At 36.4% G+C, this 25540-nt stretch overlaps 1 protein-coding gene across 1 annotated transcript in view; it reads left to right on the forward strand.

The window, feature by feature from the left end:
• Positions 1 to 25540, forward strand: part of LOC121862630 (phosphatidylinositide phosphatase SAC2-like) — a 192007-nt gene that overhangs the window by 31150 nt on the left and 135317 nt on the right. The window contains 1 exon segment of the mRNA XM_042360948.1: positions 21007 to 21172. Coding sequence (XP_042216882.1) covers positions 21007 to 21172 — 166 coding nt within the window.

The raw sequence follows: 25540 nt of genomic DNA on the forward strand, positions 1-25540 counted from the left end.
TTGGATTCTGTATATTATAACAAATCCTCGAATTTACTAATGCAGTCTCTATAACGAAATGCCAAAGAGCTTGGTACCATTTTATGCCTCGCCTGTTGAATGGGTATGTTGCACATAACTGATCAAAACGATCAACCCCACCCATGAACTTATTATACATAACTGAAGGTTTTTCCACATTTCTGGGACCTTTTTTGGAAATATACAGGCTATTTCGTTACAAAATAACTACCCAAATATATATATAACAGTCTTTATTCATATTTTAACACTGGACTATGCCAAAAATGCCTGGGTTATGCTGAAACAGCAGTAAATGATGATGGAAAGTGACTGACAAACAGCGAAAATTTTTCTTATCACAGACATCGCAATTTTTGTCTATATACTGGCTATTTCATTGTAAAATAACTATTCTCAAATATATATAACTCGGTCTTTATTCATATTTTGACACCGGACTATGCCAAAAATGCCTGGGTTATGCAGAAACAATATTATAGCAAATTTTTATACAGGCAAACAGACGGAAAAACAGCGATCATATTATGAGATATAACCACCACTATTTACTTATCTATATTAGTCTTTTATATATATTCTCATGCTTGAAACACTTACACTGCCTATCACCATAATAACAGATTAAAAATTACCTTCTTTATGTGGATTATGAACAGATATATGCCGCTGAAACAATTTTGTGGCAAATCTTTATACCGACAAACTGACGAAAAAATAGCGATCATATTTTTACATATAACCACCACTATTTGCTTATCTATATTGGTCTGTTATATATATTCACATGCTTGAAACACTTACGCTGCCTATCATCATAATAAAAGAATAAAAAATACCTTATTTATGTGGATGATGAACAAATATATGACGCTACGCTGGATCTGGAAATCTGTGAGTCATGTGGATGCGTCAGCTAATGCGTCCTTGGGATATGTTTTGCCTAGCGGATACCAGATGGCAGCACAAACAGGGTGCATTTTTAACCCCAGGACGATCTTTGCCGCGCGCGGGAAATTCGGAATTTTCCCCTGTTGGTCGTGGAGTAAAGTCGCTTTGCGCGGTGAAATGTTTCGTTCTGTCAGGCGACTAAAGTCGCTTTGCGCGGCCAAAGGGTTAAACATAAGTTAATGGTGAGGAGGACAGATGCCCCACAGACCACAATTGACACTTTCTTCAGTAAAAGGCAGAGGGAACAAGATGCTATCCCTCAGCCTTCCACTTCAAGAAGGAGAGAGGATGTTCATGGTGGAGAATCTGTCAGTCGAGAGGTTCCTGACATTTTCATGGAAGGTGACTCACCTTCCAAGAAGCAGTAAAATGCTTCTCCTCCACCTCCACTTCCTTCTCTTCTCCCTTCTCCTCCACCTCCCACTTCAAATTCACATCATCATCATCATCCAGGAGCCTTCTACATACTTACCTCAAAGTAAGTGAACTTTTCTACCCTTTTTGTTGAATTTAGGCAATTTTCGGTGAGCTGGAACCAATTACCCAAAAACCCATTGAAAATGGTTTCGGTTAACGAGATTTTCGGTTTACGAGCAACCTGCTGGAACGGATTGTGCTCATTAACCGAGGGACCACTGTGTATATATATATATATATATATATATATATATATATATATATATATATATATATATATATATATATATATATATATATATATATATATATATATATATATATATATATATATATATATACAACAACAACATTTATAGTGTGGTCAACTTCCTCCACAAAGACGGGCTATAAATAGCCGTCTTATCTCCCCTCTGTTCTCAGAGAGAAGGTCTTGGTAAATAACTTTTGTTTGTTTATTTTCATTGTTTGTCTAATTTATCATGTTGTATCAGCATGTTGTATTATCACTTAACGCGGTTTCTGCACTTAATTGCTTTTTTCATATACTAAAAAGTTTCGCCAGAGCTGAACTTTCACTTTAACACGGATTTTTTCATATACGGAGGCTCTGGCCCGAGACGCTATTTTTAGATTTCCGCTCCCACCAACAATTCTGCTCAACGCCTGTTTTAGTGCCCATATAAAATTCATACAAATTACTCAACAGATTTATATCATGGAATTCTAATTTGATATTTATTTGGTTTATAAACATCACATATTTTTGTATGGACATACAAATTTTAGGATAAAAAATATTTCAGTGAGTAAATATGTTATCTTTTGTGCAAAATATATGACATTTATATTCAAAATATTCCTGGTCTTACAAGGAATCCAGCAATGTCAATTATATTATCTTAACTTTAGTTTGAGGTATTATTTATTACTAAAAAGTTAAATATTCTGGTTATCCCACACATCTCCTTGGGACGGTTGGTGGGGGGTGGGGGGGAGGGAGGGACCGACCGACCATCTGTTACCCTGTGAAGAATATTTTTTTTTTTTTATAAACTGAAGATATTTGTTTTAGCTCATAAAATTCATACAAATTACCCGGTCAGAATATACTTTACATTGTTGGAATTCTTATAATTTGATGATCATTTTGAATATAAACATCATATATTTTGCAGTAGACATACAAATTTTAGATAAAATGTTTTCTCTGAGTAGATATGTTCTCTTTTGTGCAAAATATATGACATTTATATTCAAAATATTCCCAGTCTCTAAGGGGTTGAATCCAGCATGTCAATGAGAAGGTCCTAACTTTAATCTGAGGGTATTATTTACATAAATATAAATTTATTTTTTCAATTGCAACATCTCTCAAGGAGAGATTGGTGGGGTGGGGGAGGTTGGGATCACACCAGTATGGGTTGGAAGAGGGGGAGGTATGTGGGGGTACTTGTATTTGATGCATAGTGTCTCAGAAATATTAATAAAGATATTTTGTTGAAGCTCATAAATTATATACAAATTACTCGGGAACAGAATATAACTTACATTGCTGAATTCTTATATTATGATTTATTTTGAGAATACTATATTTGGTATTATACATAACTTTAGATAAAATTAATCTGGGAGTAATATGTCTTTAAAAACAGAAAGGGAGATTTATATTCAAAATATTCCGGTTCCAAAGGGCGAAATCAGCAATGTCAATTGTATTATCCTAACTTTAGTTTGAGGTATTATTTATTAAAATTTAGTGGTTTTCCCCCAAAAATTTCTCAGAGAGGGAAGAGCCGGCAGTGTAGTGTGAGAGGGGGAGGGAGCTGAGTCCATTATTTGAATGGAAATTAACTTGGCGACTGTATTTCTCTATTTCTCTTAAGTATTAATTGTGTGCATGTACCATCATAAAATTAAGATGTTATTTTTACTACAACATAGTTATGTGTCTTCAAAAAGTGGAGTTTGGGGGTCGGGCCGGTTTCTATTGGAATTAATCCCATATGTTCTGTTGTTCACTTAACGCGGGACCCTCTGGGTTCTATTGACCGCGTTAAGTGGGGTACAACTGTATTACTAAAAATTTTAGGCAGCTACCAAACAGGGAGATACTACCGCCTGGGAAGATATTGGAAGCATAATGTACAGTATTGTCTAATGGTAGATCCTTCTTCCATATGGCATCACGAAAATTGTGACCAAGTCTTAAGTTGCTGATCTATCTTTCTGCCTCATTTACACAAAATTGCAGAGTTTCAATTGTTTCTCTTCCTTTGACAACACAACATACATACAATACTATAATGTTTCTCACCTTTGATCTATTTTCCTTTTTGCATTTATTTATGGTTGGTTATTTAAAATAAGGCCAATTCACTTTAAGTATTGGCATCAAATTTTACCGGCTGGTGTACACTAGTGACTCACTTAAGCGTCAGTTATTTAACTGGAACTAATGTCGGTGTGAGTAAAATATTTCCATTTACTTGAAATAGATTTGCCGATTTATTTGTTTGTTTATTTATTTATTTATAATATACTGTAATATATTAAACACACTGCAAGTATTTTCTTTAATTATATACTTGTTTTGCGAAAAAAGGGAGGCTACCATTATACCTGGTAGGTGAAGTTGACCAGACATTTATGGTGATCATTAAGGACCAAACTCCGAATCCATGACGTGACTTCTGTTCATCATTTATATCCTAAATTTACCACTGTCGGTAGTTTCAAGAATTAACGCAGTCATTAACTGAATATTCTTTGTAAAAAAATAAATTTTAAATTAATTATTTATAGGAGATAAGTATTATGATCAGTAAATATACAGATATGCATTACTGACCACCTCCGAACACAAGGACAGCTAAAAATAGCCACAGGCGGTCACAGTCAAGGTCACTATCCCTTTCTTGTCACTGGCAAATGGGGGGGGTGGGGGTGATGATAGCAGCTGTGTTTATTACCGGGGTATATTGTTCTTTTACGGTATGTTAGACAGGTTTATAATACATTTTTATTACTTTAATATACCAGTACTCTTATTTTTAATCCAGCTTCCTAAGCTTAAGTTTCAGTATAAAATAATTAGTGGTAGGACCTTGTGAGAGGTGTACGATGTTTCCATCACCACTCTTGACACGCTAAACCGCAATATTTAAGAGGTAAGAATTTTATATCTGGTGCTTAAGACGACCCCCTAACTTTGGGCTGATTTTTTTATGGTTCAAATTCCGTCTTATAGGCTGAGATATACGGTACACTGCATTATATATTGTCAATATGTAAAATAAATTTCAAAATGACCAATAATTTGCTTGCAAAAATAGAAAAAAGCATTTAGTTGAAGTGTCTCAAGCAAGATGTTACCTTGTGCTGGTTAACGTCCTAGATACGTTCTTGGAAACGTGACATTAACCAAAATGGACGTTGTCCAATCATCACATAAACTTTGTATTTATACTTACGTGTATGTGGAATACTATATACGTACATATACACTTTTACTCTTAAATCACGACTGTAATGTGATACAGGTCATTAATTTTTATCTCTTGTACAAAATGCATGACGTTTATATTAAAATTATTCACTGTTTTACAAGGATTCCAGCAACGCCGGGCAGATGGGGGAGAGGGAGGGAGGGAACGAGCGAGCGAGGGGGCGTGGGAGGAGGTATTACGTTTGACAGTTGGCACAGGCCCAGGTCTAACGCGTGTATATTTATCAGTTCTTAAGTGACTAAGCTTCTCTCTTAAAAAGCCAGTGAAATGACCTGGGTGATTATAATTAACATTGCTGGGATTCTTGTAAAATACTGATTTATTTGAATATAAACATGCTGTAATTCGCACTAGACATAACAATTTTAGTACATATGTACTCCAGCTTTGCAATAAGGTCATTTATTTCTTTTACTTTCTTATAGTATGGTGTGTGCATGTAAATGGATGAAAATAAATGAAGTAATTAATGTAAATATACCCAAAAATACAGTTGGAAAACTTTTTATAAAATGTACTACAGTTTTGTACACTAATGTACTACATTTTTTATATCTTGAGCAAAATATATGACGCTTATATTTAAATTAATGTCTGTCTTGCAAGGATTTCAGCAATGCAAATTATATTATCCTAACTTTAGTCTGAGATATTATATACAGTGGTCCCTCGGTTAACGAGCACAATCTGTTCTAGAAGGTTGCTTGTTAACCGAAACCTCGTTAACCGAAACCATTGTTTCAATGGGTTTTTGGGTAATTGGTTCCAGCTCACCAAAAATTGCCTAAATTCAACAAAAAATGTAGAAAAGTACATTTAATTTGAGGTGTGTATGTAGAAGGCTCCTGGATGATGATGATGATGATGTGAATTAGAATGGGGTTGGAGGAGAAGGGAGAAGAGAAGGCATTGGGATGGAAGAGAAGTCACCCCATGGCGCCATTTCACCCATAAAATTTTAGTTCTCTTGGTGTAATTCAAGATTATTTTCTTTAAATCAACACTGCACTGCATTATATATTGTCAATATGTAAAATAAATTTCAAAATGACCAATAATTTGCTTGCAAACACAGAAAAAAAGCGTTTAGTTGAAGAGAGTCCCAAGCAAGATGTTTCCTCCACTGAAAAGACACAAAGACTGACGCCTGTATGGTGTGTTTAGAGGCTGGGTGACGTGCATGAAACTAGTTTCATTACCCTCAATTATGTTCAATAATTATTAAAATGACTAAAAAAATTAATATTTAACTTTTAAAATTATTGAATAGTATAAACTTCTTGATATTTGCTAAAATGGTAAGGAATTTAAGCCCTAGAACCGATTACTGTATTGGCGGACTAATACCACAGCTGGTGGACCACCAAATGCAAGCAAAAACATGTTCAGGTCGGCTCGTAAGAAACTCGTTAATCGAGGGATTGCTCGTTAACCGAAGTTAAGAATCTTATGGAAGGTAACTCGTTAACTGAAATCTCGTTAACCGAGGGACCACTGAATAAACATAAAGAAATCACCAATCTTTTTTCTGGGAACACAAGGAGGGAGGTAGCCAGCCGAGCGTGGGAAGAGAGGGGGGGTGAGGTGACAGAGTGTCTGGTGTTTGTTTATTTGAGATAAGATTTGACAGTTGGCGCTGAAGGCCTGCGTATTTATTTATCATTACTTAAGAGTGACTACCGTATATCTCGGCCTATAAGGCGGCGGGGTGCATAAGACGGCCTCCCAAATTTCCATTTAAAAAGTAGCTTTTGAGCTCTATTCGCTGTATAAGACCAGTACCCCAAATGTGACACTTACCCACTGACCCAGGAGTCCTTTACCAACCATCCTTGGGTTTTTTTAAAATAAGGCCAATTCACTTCAAGTAATGTCATCAAATGTTACCCGCTGGTGTAGTGTAAACACTAGTGACGTCACTTAAGCGTCTGCTATTTACCGGTAACTGGAACTAATGTCGGTGCAGCTCAGAATCAAACAACATAAGTATAATATCAGAACTGCATCTGAAAGCAGTGCCTTGTTCGTTCATGTTAGGAATAATAATCACCCCATTGCTTGGGAAAAAAGCTTAGAAGTATTCAAATCATCTTGTGTCACAGAAAGACTTCTTGTTGAAGCTAGTTTGATCAAGGAATTAAAATCCATAAACCTTAGTGATGGTCAGTTCAAAACTGATAATATGTTACATAAATTTATTTGTCAGTGGCCCAAGGTTAAAAATGCTTTGAAAACCTTTGATCTAGATGTAAGATAGTTATTTTGTGGATCCCTTTTTTCTGACCTGACTTGGCTAGTCACGTCACCACCCTTCTCTTAAGCTCCTCTACGTGTGTGTTGGTGTGGGGATTAGTGGATATCATCATTTTGACCTGACCTCATGTTTTTTAGGTCACCCTGCATATTTAAGCCTCTCTCTGTCCATGTAATCCAGTTGCCTCTGAAGATGTCTTGAATAAAAACGAAAGCTAAGGTACTCCGTTGTTTCCATTTTCCCGTGTGATTTTATCAAGATTTATCTTATCCACGTTTTCATTGTGGATTTACATGAAATAAATAAATAAATATATATATATATATATATATATATATATATATATATATATATATATATATATATATATATATATATATATATATATATATATATATATATATATATATATATATATATATATATATATATATATATATATATATATTCAATATTTTAATATATATATATATATATATATATATATATATATATATATATATATATATATATATATATATATATATATATACACAATGGCGTGGATAAGATAAATCTTGATAAATCACATGGTCAATGTAACCGCAGGTCCCATGAGAGCAGCGTAAAGTGAACCTTATGGGATTAGTGGAGATAGAGTCAGGACGACTCCCAAACTCCACTTGCACAGCACGACACACAACTATGTTGTAGTAAAAATTTTATCTTAACTGCAGAAAATCAAGTAATAGAAGAGGTTAGAGTTACAGGAAAAATAAAAGGTTAACATAGGAAAATAAAGGTTAGGTTAGGAAAACCTAAAAGTTATGTGGAACACTTACGTTAATAGAAGAGATGGGTCGGCATCTCGGGGATGAGCTGGTTCGAGGCAGAGGCAGATTACTGGCCCTCAGGTGAATCACCATTACCTAGGTGAATCACCATCACTGTCACTACAGTTGTCAGGGCTTCCTGACAAATCCCTCAAAGTATCTTCCTGTCACTATCATTGGCAAGGCTGGCTGTGGTGGGTTCGCGGTGAAGAAATCTGTTATGCTTTGCTGACGGCGGCTGGTGTTGATGTTGTCCTGATAAACCTTGATGCGGGCTCCATAGTCTGCAACATGGGGTGGTGAATTTCGCCACCTGTTTGTGTCAGAATTAGGCCGGAAAGGAGGGCTTGACTTTCTAAAAGTACCTTTCGATGGCACCCCTAACATTACTAGGATAAAGTGTTCTTCTTGGGATGGCCGCACCTGCCTCTTCACTAGCGTCGTCATCATCATCATCTACCATTTCCTCGGTAGTCACATCAGGTTCCATTATCACCTCCAGGATGTCCGTGGGTGCAGGTCTCGGGCCTGGAACTGTAACAGTCTGCATAGCTTCTCTAGCAAGGTCCTGCTGCTGCAACAGTCTGAACCTCACCAGTCTGAATTGACTCCTCCTCTCACCTGGTATTCCATACAACACATGTCTCCATGCGCTGTGACAATTATAGCCGTAGACAGCCTGATCCATGACTCCACCAAAAGAAGTCCCACAGCTTTCTTGATGTTAAATACTCTCCAGAATTGTTTGAACAGTATTTTTTTTGCTGTGCCAACTGTTAGTCCTCATCTTACCGCTCTTTGCTATCGGTGGTTGGTGTCACTCAGGTTATGCAACTCTTCCCTGGTGTTGGTGTATTGATGGTTCAGGAGTTTGAATTTTTTAAATGAAAGTGCAGCTTTGCATTACAAGATTAACTCTTGAATATGAAACATAATATAGGCGTGGTGTTGGGAGGAAGGAAGACCACTTTTACGTTGGGGTGACGATCTAACAGTAGAAGCGAGAGTGTCTTGTTGTAGCAGCAACAAATCTTGAATGGCACATTCTGTTGCTCACAGAATTTTACGCCGGGAACAAAACAGTCGTGGAAACCAGGAGGGACAGTGTGAGAACATCCGCATACATCGTGCGGTCAGCCAATCTGGACATTAGAAAGCAGTCATGTCCATGGTTTTTGTAGGCGTCTTGTTAGCGTGCTGTGTGGATCACCGATAGCAGGCTTACTGGTGCGGAGGCATTGGTGAGTAAACAGAATGATTGATCACGTTCCTTCTGTCTTCGGCCCCGAATCTTGCTAGCATTCTTTGAAGGACTTGGAAGGTAGCTTTCCAGAAAAGACCAGATTCGTCCATGTGTTAAACACCTGGTGCGTCACTGCCTTCTCCATAATCTCCACGTAAAAGGAGGGAATTCCCTAGCACTTATACGGTCAGCACTAAACTTCTTCACCACCAATGTTTATAATGGTGATCTTATTCGGATCTTAAACCTCTGTAACCACAGAAGCATTAAGGTTTGGGCTCTGTAGTTCCCATCTTTCGTGCCACTGCAATGTACAGTTCACGTCGTACTCCTTAATAAGCGGCGTGTCGACCGCCATGTTCACGTCAGCGCTAAGCGCACCAAATACCTCTAAATGTAATTTTCTGTCTTGAAAGCACCTGGTTGTGAAAATACTTGATCGCCGACACCTGTAGACTTTGTGATCTTCATATGCTCCTTTATCTTAGCTGCATCCTTCTTTGTTGTTGAATCGTAGATTCATTCACCATGCTGGTGGCGCCAAATCAACCTGCCTAGTTCCTTCTCCAACTCTTGGATGATGGTATACTTCACCTCGTATTAACCAGGAGCGTCGTATGCTTCTGGCTTGTGCCGCTTCTGGGTCCGGAAGTAGAAGGTTTCTCTCTTGGGGTGGTGGTCGGCGGAAGCCATTTTGAAAGAACAATGGATCTGCCGGTCTGGCGTGGAGGGATGAAGAGCTTCGTGGCAGCTAGGTCAAGGATCATTTTTCCTCCTCTCCCTCCCTCCTCCGGGTGGACACGTCATAATACTTAAAGCCAATTACGGCTGCTTGAGGGGGTGGGGATGCGCGTAATCCTGATCCCGATCGTGCCGTCGGTGATAAACGCAACAAAGAACACACACTCGCCTTATACGTAGCGGCTTGCCAAAAAGCCCGGAGGAGGCGAGCACAGGCAGGCAGGTGGGCGAATCAAAAATAAGGGCGAATCTAAAAATAGCGTCGCGCCGGACGCTCTCCGCGTAATGGGGTTCACGCACCGCGTAATGTGAGCACGTTAGCTTTCGTCTTTATTCAAGACATCTCCTCAGTTGCCTCTGAAGATGTCTTGAATAAAGACGAAAGCTAAGGTACTCCGTTGTTTCCATTTTCCCGTGTGATTTTATCAAGATTTATCTTATCCACGTTTTCATTGTGGATTTACATGAAAAAAAAAAAAAAAAAAAAATATATATATATATATATATATATATATATATATATATATATATATATATATATATATATATATATATATATATATATATATATATATATATATATATATATATATATATATATATATATATATATATATATATAAAAGTCCATTTAAGTCCATATAAGTCCATATCCTCACTATCACTGACTTAGGCGGGCTGGTGGGGTGTGGGTGAAGAACTCGTAAATTTTGATGATGACCCAGCGCGCATCCTGCCGCGCTCTTCCCGATATGAGTAGCTGCACAGCGGAAAGTGAAAGTTCGGTTCTGGCGAGGCACCAGTAAATGAGAAATCAGCGTGAAAAACCCACAGAAAAAAGCTAATACTGTATATATATACTGTGTATATATATATATATATATATATATATATATATATATATATATATATATATATATATATATATATATATATATATATATATATATATATATATATATATATATATATATATATATATATATATATATACTCATTCACATTATTTTATAATTGCAGTCATGTACTGAATATTCTATGTACAAAAAATAAATGTTAAATGAATTATTTATGGTGCATTAGGGTACTGGCCACTTCAGACACAAAGACTGGCTATAAATAGCCTTCTTTATCTACCCTCCATCTCACCCTGAGCCAGAGGGAAGGGTCTTGGTAAATAACATTTGTTTGCTTTTTTTCCATTTACTTGAAATAGATTTACCGAATTATTTGTTTATTTATTTAAAAGTCATTTACTGAATATTCTATGTAAAAAATAAATTTTAAATTAATTATTTTTAGGAGATAAGTATTATGATCAGTAAATATATGGTATTACTGGCAACTTCTTTCACAAAGACGGGATAAAAATAGCCCATCTCCCTTTCTTCTTACAGCTGCCAATGGGAAGCGTCTTGGTAATTAAATTTTATGTTTATTTTCATTGTTTGTCTAATTTATCATGTATCAAAGTAATATTACTAAAAATTGTGTGGGTAGTAGGCAGCTACCAAACAGGTAGATATTACCGCCTGGGAAGATATTGGAAGCATAATGTGTTGTCTAATGGTAGACCCTGCTGCCATATGGCATCACGAAAATTGTGACCAAGTCCCAGGTTGCTGACCTGACTTTCTGCCTCATGTACACACAATTGCAGTTTCAATTGTTCCTCTTACTTTGACAACACAACATACATACAGTATATTTTTTCTCACTTTTGATCTTTTTTTTAAATTTTTGTATTTATTTATGGCTAGTTACTTAAAATACTGCCAATTCACTTCAAGTAATGGCATCAAATGTTACCAGCTGGTGTAGTGTAAACACTAGTGACGTCACTTAAGCGTCTGTATTTAACTGTCGGTAGTTACAAGAATTAACACAGTCATTTACTGAATATTCCTTGTAAAAAAATAAATTTTAAATTATTTATTTATAGGAGATAAGTATTATTATCAGTAAATATACCGATATGCATTACTGACCACCTCCACGGCTAAAAATAGCCCAATTTCGCTGTCACTTTCCCTTTCTTCTCTCCTCACTGGCAAATGGGGGGCATGGGGAGGGGTGTGTGTGATGATAGCTGTGTTTATCACAGGGGTATAATGTTCTTTTACGGTATGTTAGACAGGTTTATAATACATTTTTATTATTTTATTATACTGGTAATCTTAATTTGAATCCAGCTTGCCAAACGTAAGTTTCAGTATAAAATAATTAGTGGTAGGACCTTGTGAGTGGCTTACGATGTTTCCATCACCACTCTTGACACACTAAACCACAATATTTAAGAGGTAAGAATTTTATACCTGGTGATTAAGACGACCCCCTAACTTTGGGCAGATTTTTTTAATGTTCAAATTCCGTCTTATAAGCCGAGATATACGGTAAGCTCTTCTCATAATTAGCCACCCAAACGACCTGGGTGAACATAACTTACATTGCTGAGATTCTTGTAAGATAGTGATTTATTTGAATACCTGTATAAACAATCTATATTTGCAATAGACAACAATTTTAGTACCGTAATCATTTAGTACATGTACAGTACAGGTTTGCACGTAGGTCCATTGTTAACCGAGGGACCACTGTAAACTTTTTATTTCGTAAGTAAGGAAATCAAATTAAAAGTAATGTACTGTACACTACAATAGACAAAAAACAAAAACAGTAACATAGGCATTTCTTATATCTATCAAAACATATTATGGATATATAGTTACTGTACTGTATCATAATATGCCTGGCAGCACAATCTATAAGAATACGCGATGCATACGTGACTCAAACGTGACTGTGCCCTCTCTAGGGCCATTTAGGTTCGCTACGTCCCATTATTTGAATGTTTTTTTTTTCAATTTCAATTTCAATTGTTTATTCCTTGATAGAGGAAGCGGGATCGTAGTGCTGTAACTTGGTACCCCTGTACCACAACACCAGAAGCAATTGGCCAGTGTCACAAGTATATACAGTACAGTACAGTCATCCCTTGGTTATCGTGCCTAATTGGGACCCCGCCGAGTGCGTGATAACGAAAAACGCGATAATGAAAATACAGAACCTATGGGATTCATTCTAATTGGTTCCAGGCACCCACGACCCAACCCCAAGTTTCCCATTTTACGACCATTTAGACCCACTAAATGTATATACAGTAATACCCCGCTTAACACGGTTTCGCTTAGCACGATTTCACGTATACGCGGTGCCTCGCCAAAGCCGAACTTTCACTTAACTCGGGTTTTTTCCACGTATACGCGCAGAGTGTCCGGCTCGAGATGCTATTTTTAGATTCGCCCCACCCGCCACCCTGCCTGACTGCCTGCCTGCCTGCCTGTTTTAGCTCATAAAATTCATACAAATTACCCGGCCAGAATATAATTTACATTGCTGGAATTCTTACAATTTGATGATCATTTTGAATATAAACATCATAGATTTCGCATTAGACATACAAATTTTAGATATAATGTTTACTCTGAGTAAATATGTTATTTTTTGTGCAAAATATATGACATTTGTATTCAAAATATTCCTGGTCTTACAAGGAATCCAGCAATGTCAATTATATTATCCTAACTTTAGTTTGAGGTATTATTTATTACTAAAAAGGTAAATATTCTGGTTTTCCCACACATCTGGTAGGGAGGGTTGGTGGGGGGTGGGGGGGAGGGAGGGACCGACCGACCATCTGTTACCGTGTGAAGAATATTTTTTTTTTTATTAACTGAAGATATTTCTTTTAGCTCATAAAATTCATACAAATTACCCGGTCAGAATATAATTTACATTGCTGGAATTCTTACAATTTGATGATCATTTTGAATATAAACATCATAGATTTTGCATTAGACATTCAAATTTTAGATATACAGGTAATGTTTACTCTGAGTAGATATGTTATCTTTTCTGCAAAATATATGACATTTATATTCAAAATATTCCTGGTCTTACAAGGAATCCAGCAATGTCAATTGCATTATCCTAACTTTAGTTTGAGTTATTATTTATTAAAATTTAGTGGTTTTCCCCTCAAAATTTCTCAGAGGGAAGAGCCAGTGAGTGTAGTGTGAGAAGAGGGGGAGGGAGTTGAGGCCATTCTTTGAATGGTGACCAGGTGTATAAAGTGAGTGCTGTATTAAGGATTTCACCTTCTTATACAGATTTTTTTTTTAATTGATGAAAATGGCGACTGATAAGCAGTTATAAGTGATGTTATTCAAAGAGGTGTGTGTACTTTTGCCTAAAAGGCTGTATATCAAGCAACGGTTTCACTGGTGTCGGTTAGTATGTATAAAATTTTTTTTCCTAGAATTACATTTCCAAAATTAGGGTGCATCTTTCACGATGCAGCATCTTCCAAGCAGAGAAATACAGTAGTGTCTGACCGCATGGTCTTGTAACTAGGCTTGTCTGCCCTTAGGGTGTAATAAGTTACTCGTACTGTATACCCTTTCCACGCTAACCTGGCTCGTAAACCACGCCCCTCTTCTATAAAAATAGCCGATTGATTCATAGAAAATGTTCATGTAGCTGTTTATTTGTTCAAACTAAATATGTTCACAATTGTTAAGCAGATCTGTTATTATCTAAAATAATGTTAATTAACTGGACTATCAATATTTAAATCATTTCAAGGCATGAGCACTTCAGAGAGGATGTTAGAAAATTTTAAATATTTATCATAAAAGGTCGAAGTCAAAGATTAAATTCGGTTTTAAATCAATTATTTTCATTATTTCTTTGTTTTGTACCAAACATTAAGCAAACAGAAACAATTGACACCAAACACAGCACAATATATAATGAACTACAGTGTCTACAGCTGGATATATCCCAAATAATTTTAATAACTGATAAAACTCAATATAAATACGTGCTTATATACGCATGCATCAGTTAATCACGCACAAATTTGTCATACAATGAGACCCTCACTCCCGATGCTTGCTGTCTTAATTCTTGTATTGGGAGTGTGTGGGCGGTGTTGGGGTATTAATTGATGAATAATAAATAAGCAGTACAGGTATTGTATCGTTAATGACAGTCGTTTAATGAATACAGGTTGTACCTCTCTAGTCCGGCAACCTCGGGACCTGACCAGTGCAGGACCATGGAAATTCACCCTTTTCCTGGATAGATAGTGACTTGTGCTTAAGCTTGGAAGCACTAGCACCACTTTCTCTGCTTCATGGTCTCTTTGAAGACATATTGAAGCGTTAAATGTCGTACAGTAGCTTCTCAAATTTCGCGAGTTTTTAATTCAACGTTTTCTATTTGAACACACAAAAAAAAAATTAAAAATTTTGACAGCGGAAACTCAAATTTCGACGGGTTTGAACGGCCCACCAACATTCAGATGACGTGCACAATGGTGTAAACAGCGTCATTTCTCTTATGTACAAAGGTTTCATTATTTTTTATTACTGAAAGTCTTTTTGATTGAATTAATGTTTATGTGTGCAAAATGAGCAGTACAATTCATTAATAATACGTAGAATAATAAAACCCGAGGAAATGAGACAGCATTGTTTTGTTAATTAACAACCAGTGACTGACTGGTTCTACATATAAAACTGAAGAAAATAAGACCCTGGTTGTAGCTGTACTGTAGTAAAATTAATTTGGTTCTTTTAAGTAATGTTATTTAATTTTAATAAATGGAACAAAATAAGTAGGTAACGATAGTGGTAAAGAAAAAAGAGAGATATCGTTTGTAAGTGCGCACATGTGAAAACATATCGTCATTACTCTATATAAGAATATAAAAGCAACACTTATTTACTGTTCATATGTACAGTGAACCCTCGCTTTACGCCGTTTCACTTTAAGCATTTCTACATTTACGCGGTACCCTGCCAGAACCGGAATTCCCACTTTACGCGGCGCATCTACTCATATACGCCGGTGAAGTATAATTTTTTTATTTAGCTCATAAAATTCATACAAATTATCCGGCCAGAATATAATTTACATTGCTGGAATTCTTACAATTTGATGATCATTTTGAATATAAGCATCATAGATTTTGCATTAGACATACAAATTTTAGATCTAATGCAAGTATTTTGTTTACTCAGAGCAAATATGTTATCTTTTGTGCAAAATTTATGACGTGTATATTCAAAAATTCCTGGTCTTGCAAGGAATCCAGCAATGTCAATTATATTATCCTAACTTTAGTCTGAGGTATTATTTATTACTAAAAATGTAAATATACTGTTATAACCCAATCATTTCTCTGGTAGGGAGGGAAGGTGGGGGTGAGGGGTAGGGAGGGAGGGAGGGACCCAGGGAGCAGGTGGGAAGAGGGGGGAGGGAGGTATTTTGATTGACAGATAGTATTTCGGTAAGTATATTTTGTTTATTTATTGAAGATATTTGTTTTAGCTCATAAAATTCATACAAATTACCGGGCCAGAATATAATTTACATTGCTGGAATTCTTACAATTTGATGATCATTTTGAATATAAACATCATAGATTTTGCATTAGACATACAAATTTTAGATCTACTTTAAGTATTTTGTTTACTCTGAGTAAATATGTTATCTTTTGTGCAAAATATGATATTTATATTCAAAATATTCCTGGTCTTACAACGGAATCCAGCAATGTCAATTATATTATCCTAACTTTAGTTTGAGGTATTATTTATTACTATACCTTAAAATCTAGTGGTTTTCCCCCAAACATTTCTCAGAGAGGGAAGAGCCAGCAGTGTAGTGTGAGAAGAGGGGGAGGGAGTTGAGTCCATTATTTGAATGGACATTAACTTGGCGACTGTATTTCTCTATTTCTCTTAAGTATTAATTGTGTGCATGTACCATCATAAAATTAAGATGTTATTTTTACTAGAACATAGGTATTGTGTCGGAAAAAGTGGAGTTTGGGGGTCAGCCGGTCTCTATTTCATTTAATCCCATATGTTATGTTGTTCACTTTACGCGTTTCTTGCTTTACGCGGGCCTCCGTGGGTTCAATTTACCGCGTAAAGTGAGGGTTCACTGTATTTTAATTAATGTTTCTGAATTTGTTTTTATTCAATTAATATTTGTGTGTGCAAAATGAACAATACAATTTGTTAATAATACGTGGAATATTAAAACACACGAGGAGACGAGACGGCTGCCGGTATTGTTTTTGTTAAAACTTACAAAACCAGTGACTGATTGGTTCTACATACAAAACTGAAGAAAATAAGACCCTGATTGTAGATGTAGTAAAATAATGTAAAAAAAAATAATACAGTGGTCCCTCGGTTAACGAGCGCCTCGGTTAACGAGATTTCGGTTAACGATTTACCTTCCATAAGATTCTTAACTTCGGTTAACGAGCAATCCCTCGATTAACGAGTTTTTTACGAGCCGACTTCAACATGTTTTCACTTGCATTTGGCGGTCCACCAGCTGTAGTATTAGTCCGCCAATACAGTAATCGGTTTTAGGGCTTAAATTCCTTACTATTTTAGTAAATATCAAGAAGTTTATACTATTCACAAATTTTAAAAGTTTAATATTAAATTTTTTAGTCATTTTAACAATTATTGAACATAATTGAAGGTAAAGAAACTAGTTTCTGGCGTGCCATCCAGCCTGTTAACACACCAGACAGGCGTTAGTCTCTCTCTGTTTTCAGTGGAGGTAACATCTTGCTTGAGACTCTCTTCAACTAAACGCTTTTTTTCTGTGTTTCCAAGCAAATTATTGGTCATTTTGAAATATATTTTACATATTGACAATATATAATGCAGTGCAGTGTTGATTTAAAGAAAATAATCTTGAATTACACCAAGAGAGCTAAAATTTTATTGGTGAAATGGCACCATGGGGTGATTTCTCTTTCACCCCAATGCCTTCTCTTCTTCCTTCTCCTCCACCCCCATTCTAATTCCCATCATCATCATCATCATCATCCAGGAGCCTTCTACCTGAAAGTAAGTGTACTTTTCTTCCTTTTTTGTTGAATTTAGGCAATTTTCGGTGAGTTGGACCCAACTACCCAAAAACCCATTGAAACAATGGTTTCGGTTAACGAGTTTTTCGGTTAACGAGCAACCTGCTGGAACGGATTGTGCTCGTTAACCGAGGGACCACTGTATGGTTGTTTGAAGTAATGTTATTTAATGTTAATAAATGGAACAATATAAGTAGCTAACCATTAATGGTAAAAAAAAATGAGACTGCGCGTATGTAAATGCGCACATGTGAAAACATATCGTCATTACTCTACATAAGAATATGAAAGCAACACTTATTCACTGCTAATATATATTGAAGGGTTAAATGTTGTACTCTGTATAGACAAGCAGAGAGAGAGAGAGAGCAGCCGAACTGCCGGATGTAAACAAACCTTAATTTCCCGTGGCATTGTTGTTGTTGTTTTTTTTTACGGGGATTAGCCCACCCGGGCATAGGTCACTGACCCACATTGGGGCCTGAGGGGCAAAAACTTAATACTCCTGTAATAATAATAATAATAATAATAATTCAGATAAGTTTAAAAAAAGAAAAAGAAAAAAGAAAAAAAGCTGCCTATCTACCTTTTGGGCAAACTAAAATCGTTCCGGACCACGGGAGTTTACGGACCACAGAATGCCGGACTAGAGAGGTACAACCTGTAGTAGCATACTACAATCGTCACTACTATTCATGAAACTACTTTACAGTAAACCCTTGAAGATCCGGACCCCGGAAATCCTGGTTTCGGAAGATCCGGACAAAAATTTGAGGGTGCTGGGCTAAGAAGCCTCCTAGAAGTTTCCCTAAGAAACATTCCCAAACCAAAACAAAGAACATTTTAGGCCCGTGGGCGCTGCTTAACCCGTCAGCTGCTTGGACACAGGTGCCTGAGGAGGTGGGAAACATAAACAGATTTGACAATTGTTGTTTGTGGTAATATTATTTCATTCATTCTAGTAATGATACAATGTTTCTTATTATGTTATCATAGGTAAATGCATGGTTTATATACGGTAATTTGTTTATCACTACATTTGTACTGTATTTTTGGTGTTTCTTATATCATTTATTATTTGCCGGAAAATCCGGACAGGTGGTCCCTCCTTTTAGTTCGGATCTTAGAGGGTTCACTGTACTGTCATTAACAATACAATATTGTTTATTATTCATTAATTAATACGACAACATCACACAAACACACTCATCATCCAGCTATGATACAATGATATGAGTTATAAAGGATGTCACCTTCATTGGTGAGTTCTGAGGTGACTAAAGAGGCCGATATGGGACCGGCAGTGTTGTTCACAGTTGTTGCACATGTGGAGGGCTACATCTAGTGTGGGAGGGGCGGCAGCTTGTCTGCCTCAGTATGCAGTCGGGCAAACTCGAAAGTATTGCCACCTTCGTGTGTGGTTCTCATCCAAGTGTTATGACACACACACACACACACACACACACACACACACACACACACGGGAATTAAGACAACAAGCATCCAGTGAGGGTCTTGTTGTGTGACAGCATGGAGGGGAATTAAAAGATCAACTGTTGAGGAGCTTATCGCTTGGCAACACTGGTGTATGTTACCACTCCTTTCCACTCCTCTCTAATCACCCACACATTTCTCCTTTCTCACTCCATATTTTAAAATATAATGTAATGTAATGTTGAAGGGGTACAACTTTGCTCACTTAAACTTATCACAATCTCCCTAAAAATACTTTAGGTTTCGTGTTTTTTCAAGACATCTTCAGGCCATGAGACCCACTAATCCCCCCGGCCAAGAAAGGGTGACCTGACATTCCATCAGAAGGTCAGATATACGAGACCACTAATCCCCCACCCTACTTCCACCTGACATTGAATCAGGTCAGGTCCCCCCAAAAAATATTTTAGCTTTCATATTTATTCAAGACATTTTCAGAAAATGCTCTTGATTTTGAACATCAGAAAATTGTGACCCAATGCCGGAAATTTTTTTAATTTCCGGCTTTGGATGATTTTCTAAGCAAATTTCAATTCTGGCTATCGGAGAGTTCCGGGTTTGAGGGATTCCGGCTAACAGAGATTTTACAGTACATGGTTATTATACATGGCATATTTATTGATTTTATATGCATGTGTAATGGAAATTTCTTGACATTTGTGTGGACACCTTATATTAACACTCTTGGTTATGGGTAGGTGCTCTCCCACGAGATGCTCAAGATCTGGCCTGCACTTGACTGCAGCACATGGGAGATAATTGTATATATGAGTCATAGCAAGCTTGTTATTTGAGATAAAAAGGTGGGATTTGTTGCATTAGCATGGTAAATAAATTGTTTACAAACAGTTTTTTATGAGCAATCACTATAAAATAGTTATTTCTGTACGTAAAGGCAAATAGAATGCATCAGGAGGCACCACACTACTACCATGTGCCATCACCAGCATCATGAGGCATGGTTCAAAACTCTCACTACACGAAATGAATAAATGGAATCACTGTGATGAACAAGAAACCAGCACAAGCCATGAGGAAATGCGCGGGAATTGTGGTTCAGTGTTATGTCCTGCATCACTGAAATACAGAGAGAGACTGGTGTGGTAACCTATCCTTGGAGGCCAGTCTATAGTTGCCAGATCACGCCAACGCTGCCAAATGTGCATCTTGTGTATCTAGCGCTCATGCAAACAATATTATTTTATTTAAATTTTTTACTTCACTCACAAATTTGTGTATGAAAACCCAAAAGTGATAATTTATATCAGATGCAATTTTGTGTACAAAAACCCCAAGAGTGTTATGCATAGATGTGATAGTTGTTGAAATTAACTTCAGTAGGCCATTTGTGGTAGATATCCTTGTGGGGTTTTATGATAAATTCAGGATGTGTAAAGTTTGTGAAATTAAATGATGGTGAGAGAAGCTTATACTGTATTTGTAGGAACAATGTTTTTCATTAAATTTGAATATGGAAAAGAAGAGATGTTGAAAATAGTTTACAAAGGCATTAGTTTGAGTTTAGTAAAAGTTTGATTTTATAGAGCAGTAGATATACTGTACAAAACTGAAATGTATTAACAGCTTTTAAAACCTTTCAGCCGTGGAATGAGATACGAGAATGTTTCAGTGTTGATAGAGAGCATTGAGGACATAATAGGAAAGATGTTGTACTGCTGGGTTGACAAAGAAGGGATCATTTGTCATCAAAATGGTGTCTTCAGAATCAACTGTATTGACTGTCTTGATCGTACCAATGTTGTTCAGGTACAGTATTATATAAATTTTGTTTTGTTCATATCAATATTCTTCAGGTACAGTATTACAGATTTTATTTTGATTGTATCAGTGTTGTTTAGGGACAGTATTACACAGGTTTACTGTACCTGAATACCTGAGTGATCTCCACCCCACCCTATTTCACCTAAAGATAACTAGTCTAACACTATTTGGGGAAGGAGGTTAAGTTATGTTTGCATTATTGTAGTTAATCTTTAGGTTAAATAATGTGGGGTGGAGATTCTTCAGCTGATGTGCCATACTTATACTAAATATATCCTTTTCTTAAGTAACCTACAGGTGATCACCTGTTGGATGATGTCTTTACTCATAGTACTGTACTGTACATGGGGTCCTATCTTGTCATCATAAACTCATTCTTGAACATTGTCACTTCTAATGAAGCAGTGATAAGTGGATCAGTTTTTCATATATGGGATTATGATCTGTTGCAAAACTTTTTACCAACATCATACTGCCTTAAAACTTCTAGTTTTGTACTCACACTAACTGTTCTCCTGGTTTTCTTGTACACTGGGGTCTCATTTTACATGGTTCTCGCATGGGCTGTTATCGCTAACACGACTGGTTGAAATGTGACCATATATACAGCTTGCCATATTTGTCGGCTTGGAAGACGCTGCATCGTAGAATACGCACCCTGATTTTGGAAATGTAATTCTATGAAAAAACCTTTTTATATTTACCAACTAACACCAGTGAAACCGTTGCTTGATATGCAGCCCTTTTGGCACAAGTATACACACCTCTTTGAATATCATCACATAGAACTGCTTATCAGTCGTCATTTTCATCAATTTAAAAAAAAAAATCTGTATAAGAAGGTGAAATCCTTAATACAGCGCTCATTTTATACACCTGGTCACCTCCACATCATAGGGGCTGTAGTGTTTACATTCTTTCTCTCATTTTTGTCGGTACGACAACGATGGGAAATATTTTCCAACAGTAGAAGGCAAGCAAATGTAAACATGTATATCAATGTCTAAATAATAAAAAAATCTTTATTTAAAAACAAAAAATTAAAAGTAAAAAAGAAATCGGTAAAAATTAGTTGAATTAAATTTTTGGTAAGTAAACAATAAAAATCACAATAAACTGTAAATCTCTAAATATCATGTCCAGTAAAACAGTCAAAAGTATTTTATTTATCTTCAAATCCTGAGAACTCGTCACTGTTGGATTCATCACCAGGCTCTGAATCATCATCACTACTGTCAGTCTTGTACAACAAGTTGTCTTCAGTGCCATCCATAGCATTACTGATACCACATTTTTTGAAAGACTTAAGGATAACTTTAGTTTTGATATCACACCATGACTTCAGCACCCATTCACACACTTCAGATATTGATGGACGTTTCATCCTTCCAGTCGGCGTCATATAATGATTCCACTCTGTCATCGATTTATTCCATTGCTCCCTCATGTTATTCTTAAAGGGCTTATTAATGCTGACATCTAGCGGCTGCAACTGGGAAGTCAGGCCACCAGGAATTACTGCCAGCTGTGTGTTGAGCCCCTTTGCTAGCCTTTTGGTGTTTTCAGTCCTGTGAGCACTAAACTGATCCCATACTAGCAGTGAATTCTTTCGTAGCAGGGCACCAGAATGCTTGGACCACACTTTATCCAACCATACCTTGACACCTTCTCCATCCATCCATCCTTTGGGTTGTACAATAACATGAATTCCATTTGGCAGTTTTTTCTTCGGTAATGTTTTTCTCTTGAAAATTAACAGAGGTGGTATTTTGGTCCCGTCAGCACAGCAAGCTAAAACTACCGTGTAGTGAGTCTTTTCGTGTCCAGTGGTTTTAACAATCACCGATTTCATCCCTTTTACATTTACACTTTCATTTGATGGCACATCAAAAGTCCATATTCCCAATTTGACTGAGTTCAGGACAACTCTGTTTTCTAACATTAATAATAAATTTATGGAAATCTAATACAGTTGTACCCCACTTAACGCGGTCAATAGAACCCAGAGGGTCCCGCGTTAAGTGAAATCCGCGTTAAGTGAACAACAGAACATATGGGATTAATTCCAATAGAAACCGGCCCGACCCCCAAACTCCACTTTTTGAAGACACATAACTATGTTGTAGTAAAAATAACATCTTAATTTTATGATGGTATGTGCACACAATTAATACTTAAGAGAAATAGAGAAATACAGTCGCCAAGTTAATGTCCATTCAAATAATGGACTCGACTCCCTCCCCCTCTTCTCACACTACACTGCTGGCTCTTCCCTCTCTGAGAAATTTTTGGGGGAAAACTACTAAATTTTAATAAATAATACCTCAAACTAAAGTTAGGATAATACAATTGACATTGCTGGATTCCTTGTAAGACCAGGAATATTTTGAATATAAATGTCATATATTTTGCACAAAAGATAACATATTTACTCAGAGTAAACATTATATCTAAAATTTGTATGTCTAATGCAAAATCTATGATGTTTGTATTCAAAATGATCATCAAATTGTAAGAATTCCAGCAATGTAAATTATATTCTGGCTGGGTAATTTGTATGAATTTTATGAGCTAAAACAAATATCTTCAGTTAATAAAAAAAAAATATTCTTCACGACACTATCTGTCAATCAAAGTACCCCACCTTGCCTCCCCCCCTCTTCCAACCGCGCGGTCAGTCCCAACCCTCCCCCCCACCCCCCACCAATCCTCCCTTCAAGAGATGTTGGGTGAAAAAAATAAATGTTAACATTTTGTATTAAATAATACCTCAGATTAAAGTTAGGATAATATAATTGACATTGCTGGATTCCTTGTAAGACCAGGAATATTTTGAATATAAATGTCATATATTTTGCACAAAAGATAACATATTTACTCAGAAAACATTTTATCTAAAATTTGTATGTCTAATGCAAATTATATGATGTTTATATTCAAAATGATCACCAAATTATAAGAATTCCAGCAATGTAAATTATATTCTGACCGGGTAATTTGTATGAATTTTATGAGCTAAAACAAATATCTTCAGTTAATAAAAAAAAAAATATTCTTCACAGGGTAACAGATGGTCGGTCGGTCCCTCCCTCCCCCACCCCCCACCAACCGTCCCAAGGAGATGTGTGGGAAAACCAGAATACTTAACTTTTTTGTAATAAATAATACCTCAAACTAAAGTTAGGATAATATAATTGACATTGCTGGATTCCTTGTAAGACCAGGAATATTTTGAATATAAATGTCATATATTTTGCACAAAAGATAACATATTTACTCAGAGAAAAAATTTTATCTAAAATTTGTATGTCTAATGCAAAATATATGATGTTTATATTCAAAATGATCACCAAATTATAAGAATTCCAGCAATGTAAATTATATTCTGGCCGGGTAATTTGTATGAATTTTATGAGCTAAAACAGGCAGTCAGGCAGGGTGGCGGGTGGGGCAAATCTAAAAATAGCGTCTCGAACCTGACACTCGCCGCGTATATGTGGAAAAAATCCGTGTTAAGTGAAAGTTCAGCTCTGGCGAGGCACCGCGTATATGAAAAAACGCGTTAAGTGAAACCGCGTTAGGCGGGGTAATACTGTATTTTCTTTTCGTAATCTGCAGGCATTTTCTGAGCTAACTTTGTTCTTGTTCGCAAACTTAAGCCATTTCGTTTCATGAAGCAAAAGCACCAACAAGCAGTTCCTTTGAAGTCATCCACCCCTGTGTTTGCTGCAAACCTTCTTGCTTCCAAAATGGTCATCTTCGTCGTCACGGCCAAACCCAAGTTTCTTTGGTCTAATATCCATGTTTTCAAGTTTTCTTCTAAGCAAGGCCATTTTGCTGGTACTGTACGAAGATTATGCTTCTGTTTATTCGCTTTTTTTTTAATTCTTCCTCCTGCTTCTTCCACTGGCAAATCATCTTCTCAGTAGGTGGTGGTACGAAGTTTCTATGTGTTGCCCTGTTTCCATGTTCTTTGCCATATCGCACTACTTCAAGTTTGAATGCAATATTGCAGGATTGAAAATGGCTTGTGACACCAGTGAAGGCCTGGTAGTGAATGAACAAAGTTCATGACATCCAAGTACAGTATAGTACCGGTAGGTTCTCAAATTTTGCGAATTTTTAATTCCAGGTTTTTTATTGGACACAAAAAACCCCACTACACAATTTCAAATTTCGACGGCGGAAACTCGAATTTCGATTGGTTTGAGTGTGCAAAATGAACAAGACAATTCATTTATAATATGTAATATAATAAAACATACGAGGAAATGAGATGGCATTGTTTTCGTTAAGACTGTGCGTACGGAAGTGCGCACATGTAAAAACATTTCGTCATTACATTGAGTTCTG

Source organism: Homarus americanus, unplaced genomic scaffold, assembly GCF_018991925.1.
Source record: "Homarus americanus isolate GMGI-L3 unplaced genomic scaffold, GMGI_Hamer_2.0 scaffold31037, whole genome shotgun sequence".
Taxonomy (NCBI): domain Eukaryota; kingdom Metazoa; phylum Arthropoda; class Malacostraca; order Decapoda; family Nephropidae; genus Homarus; species Homarus americanus.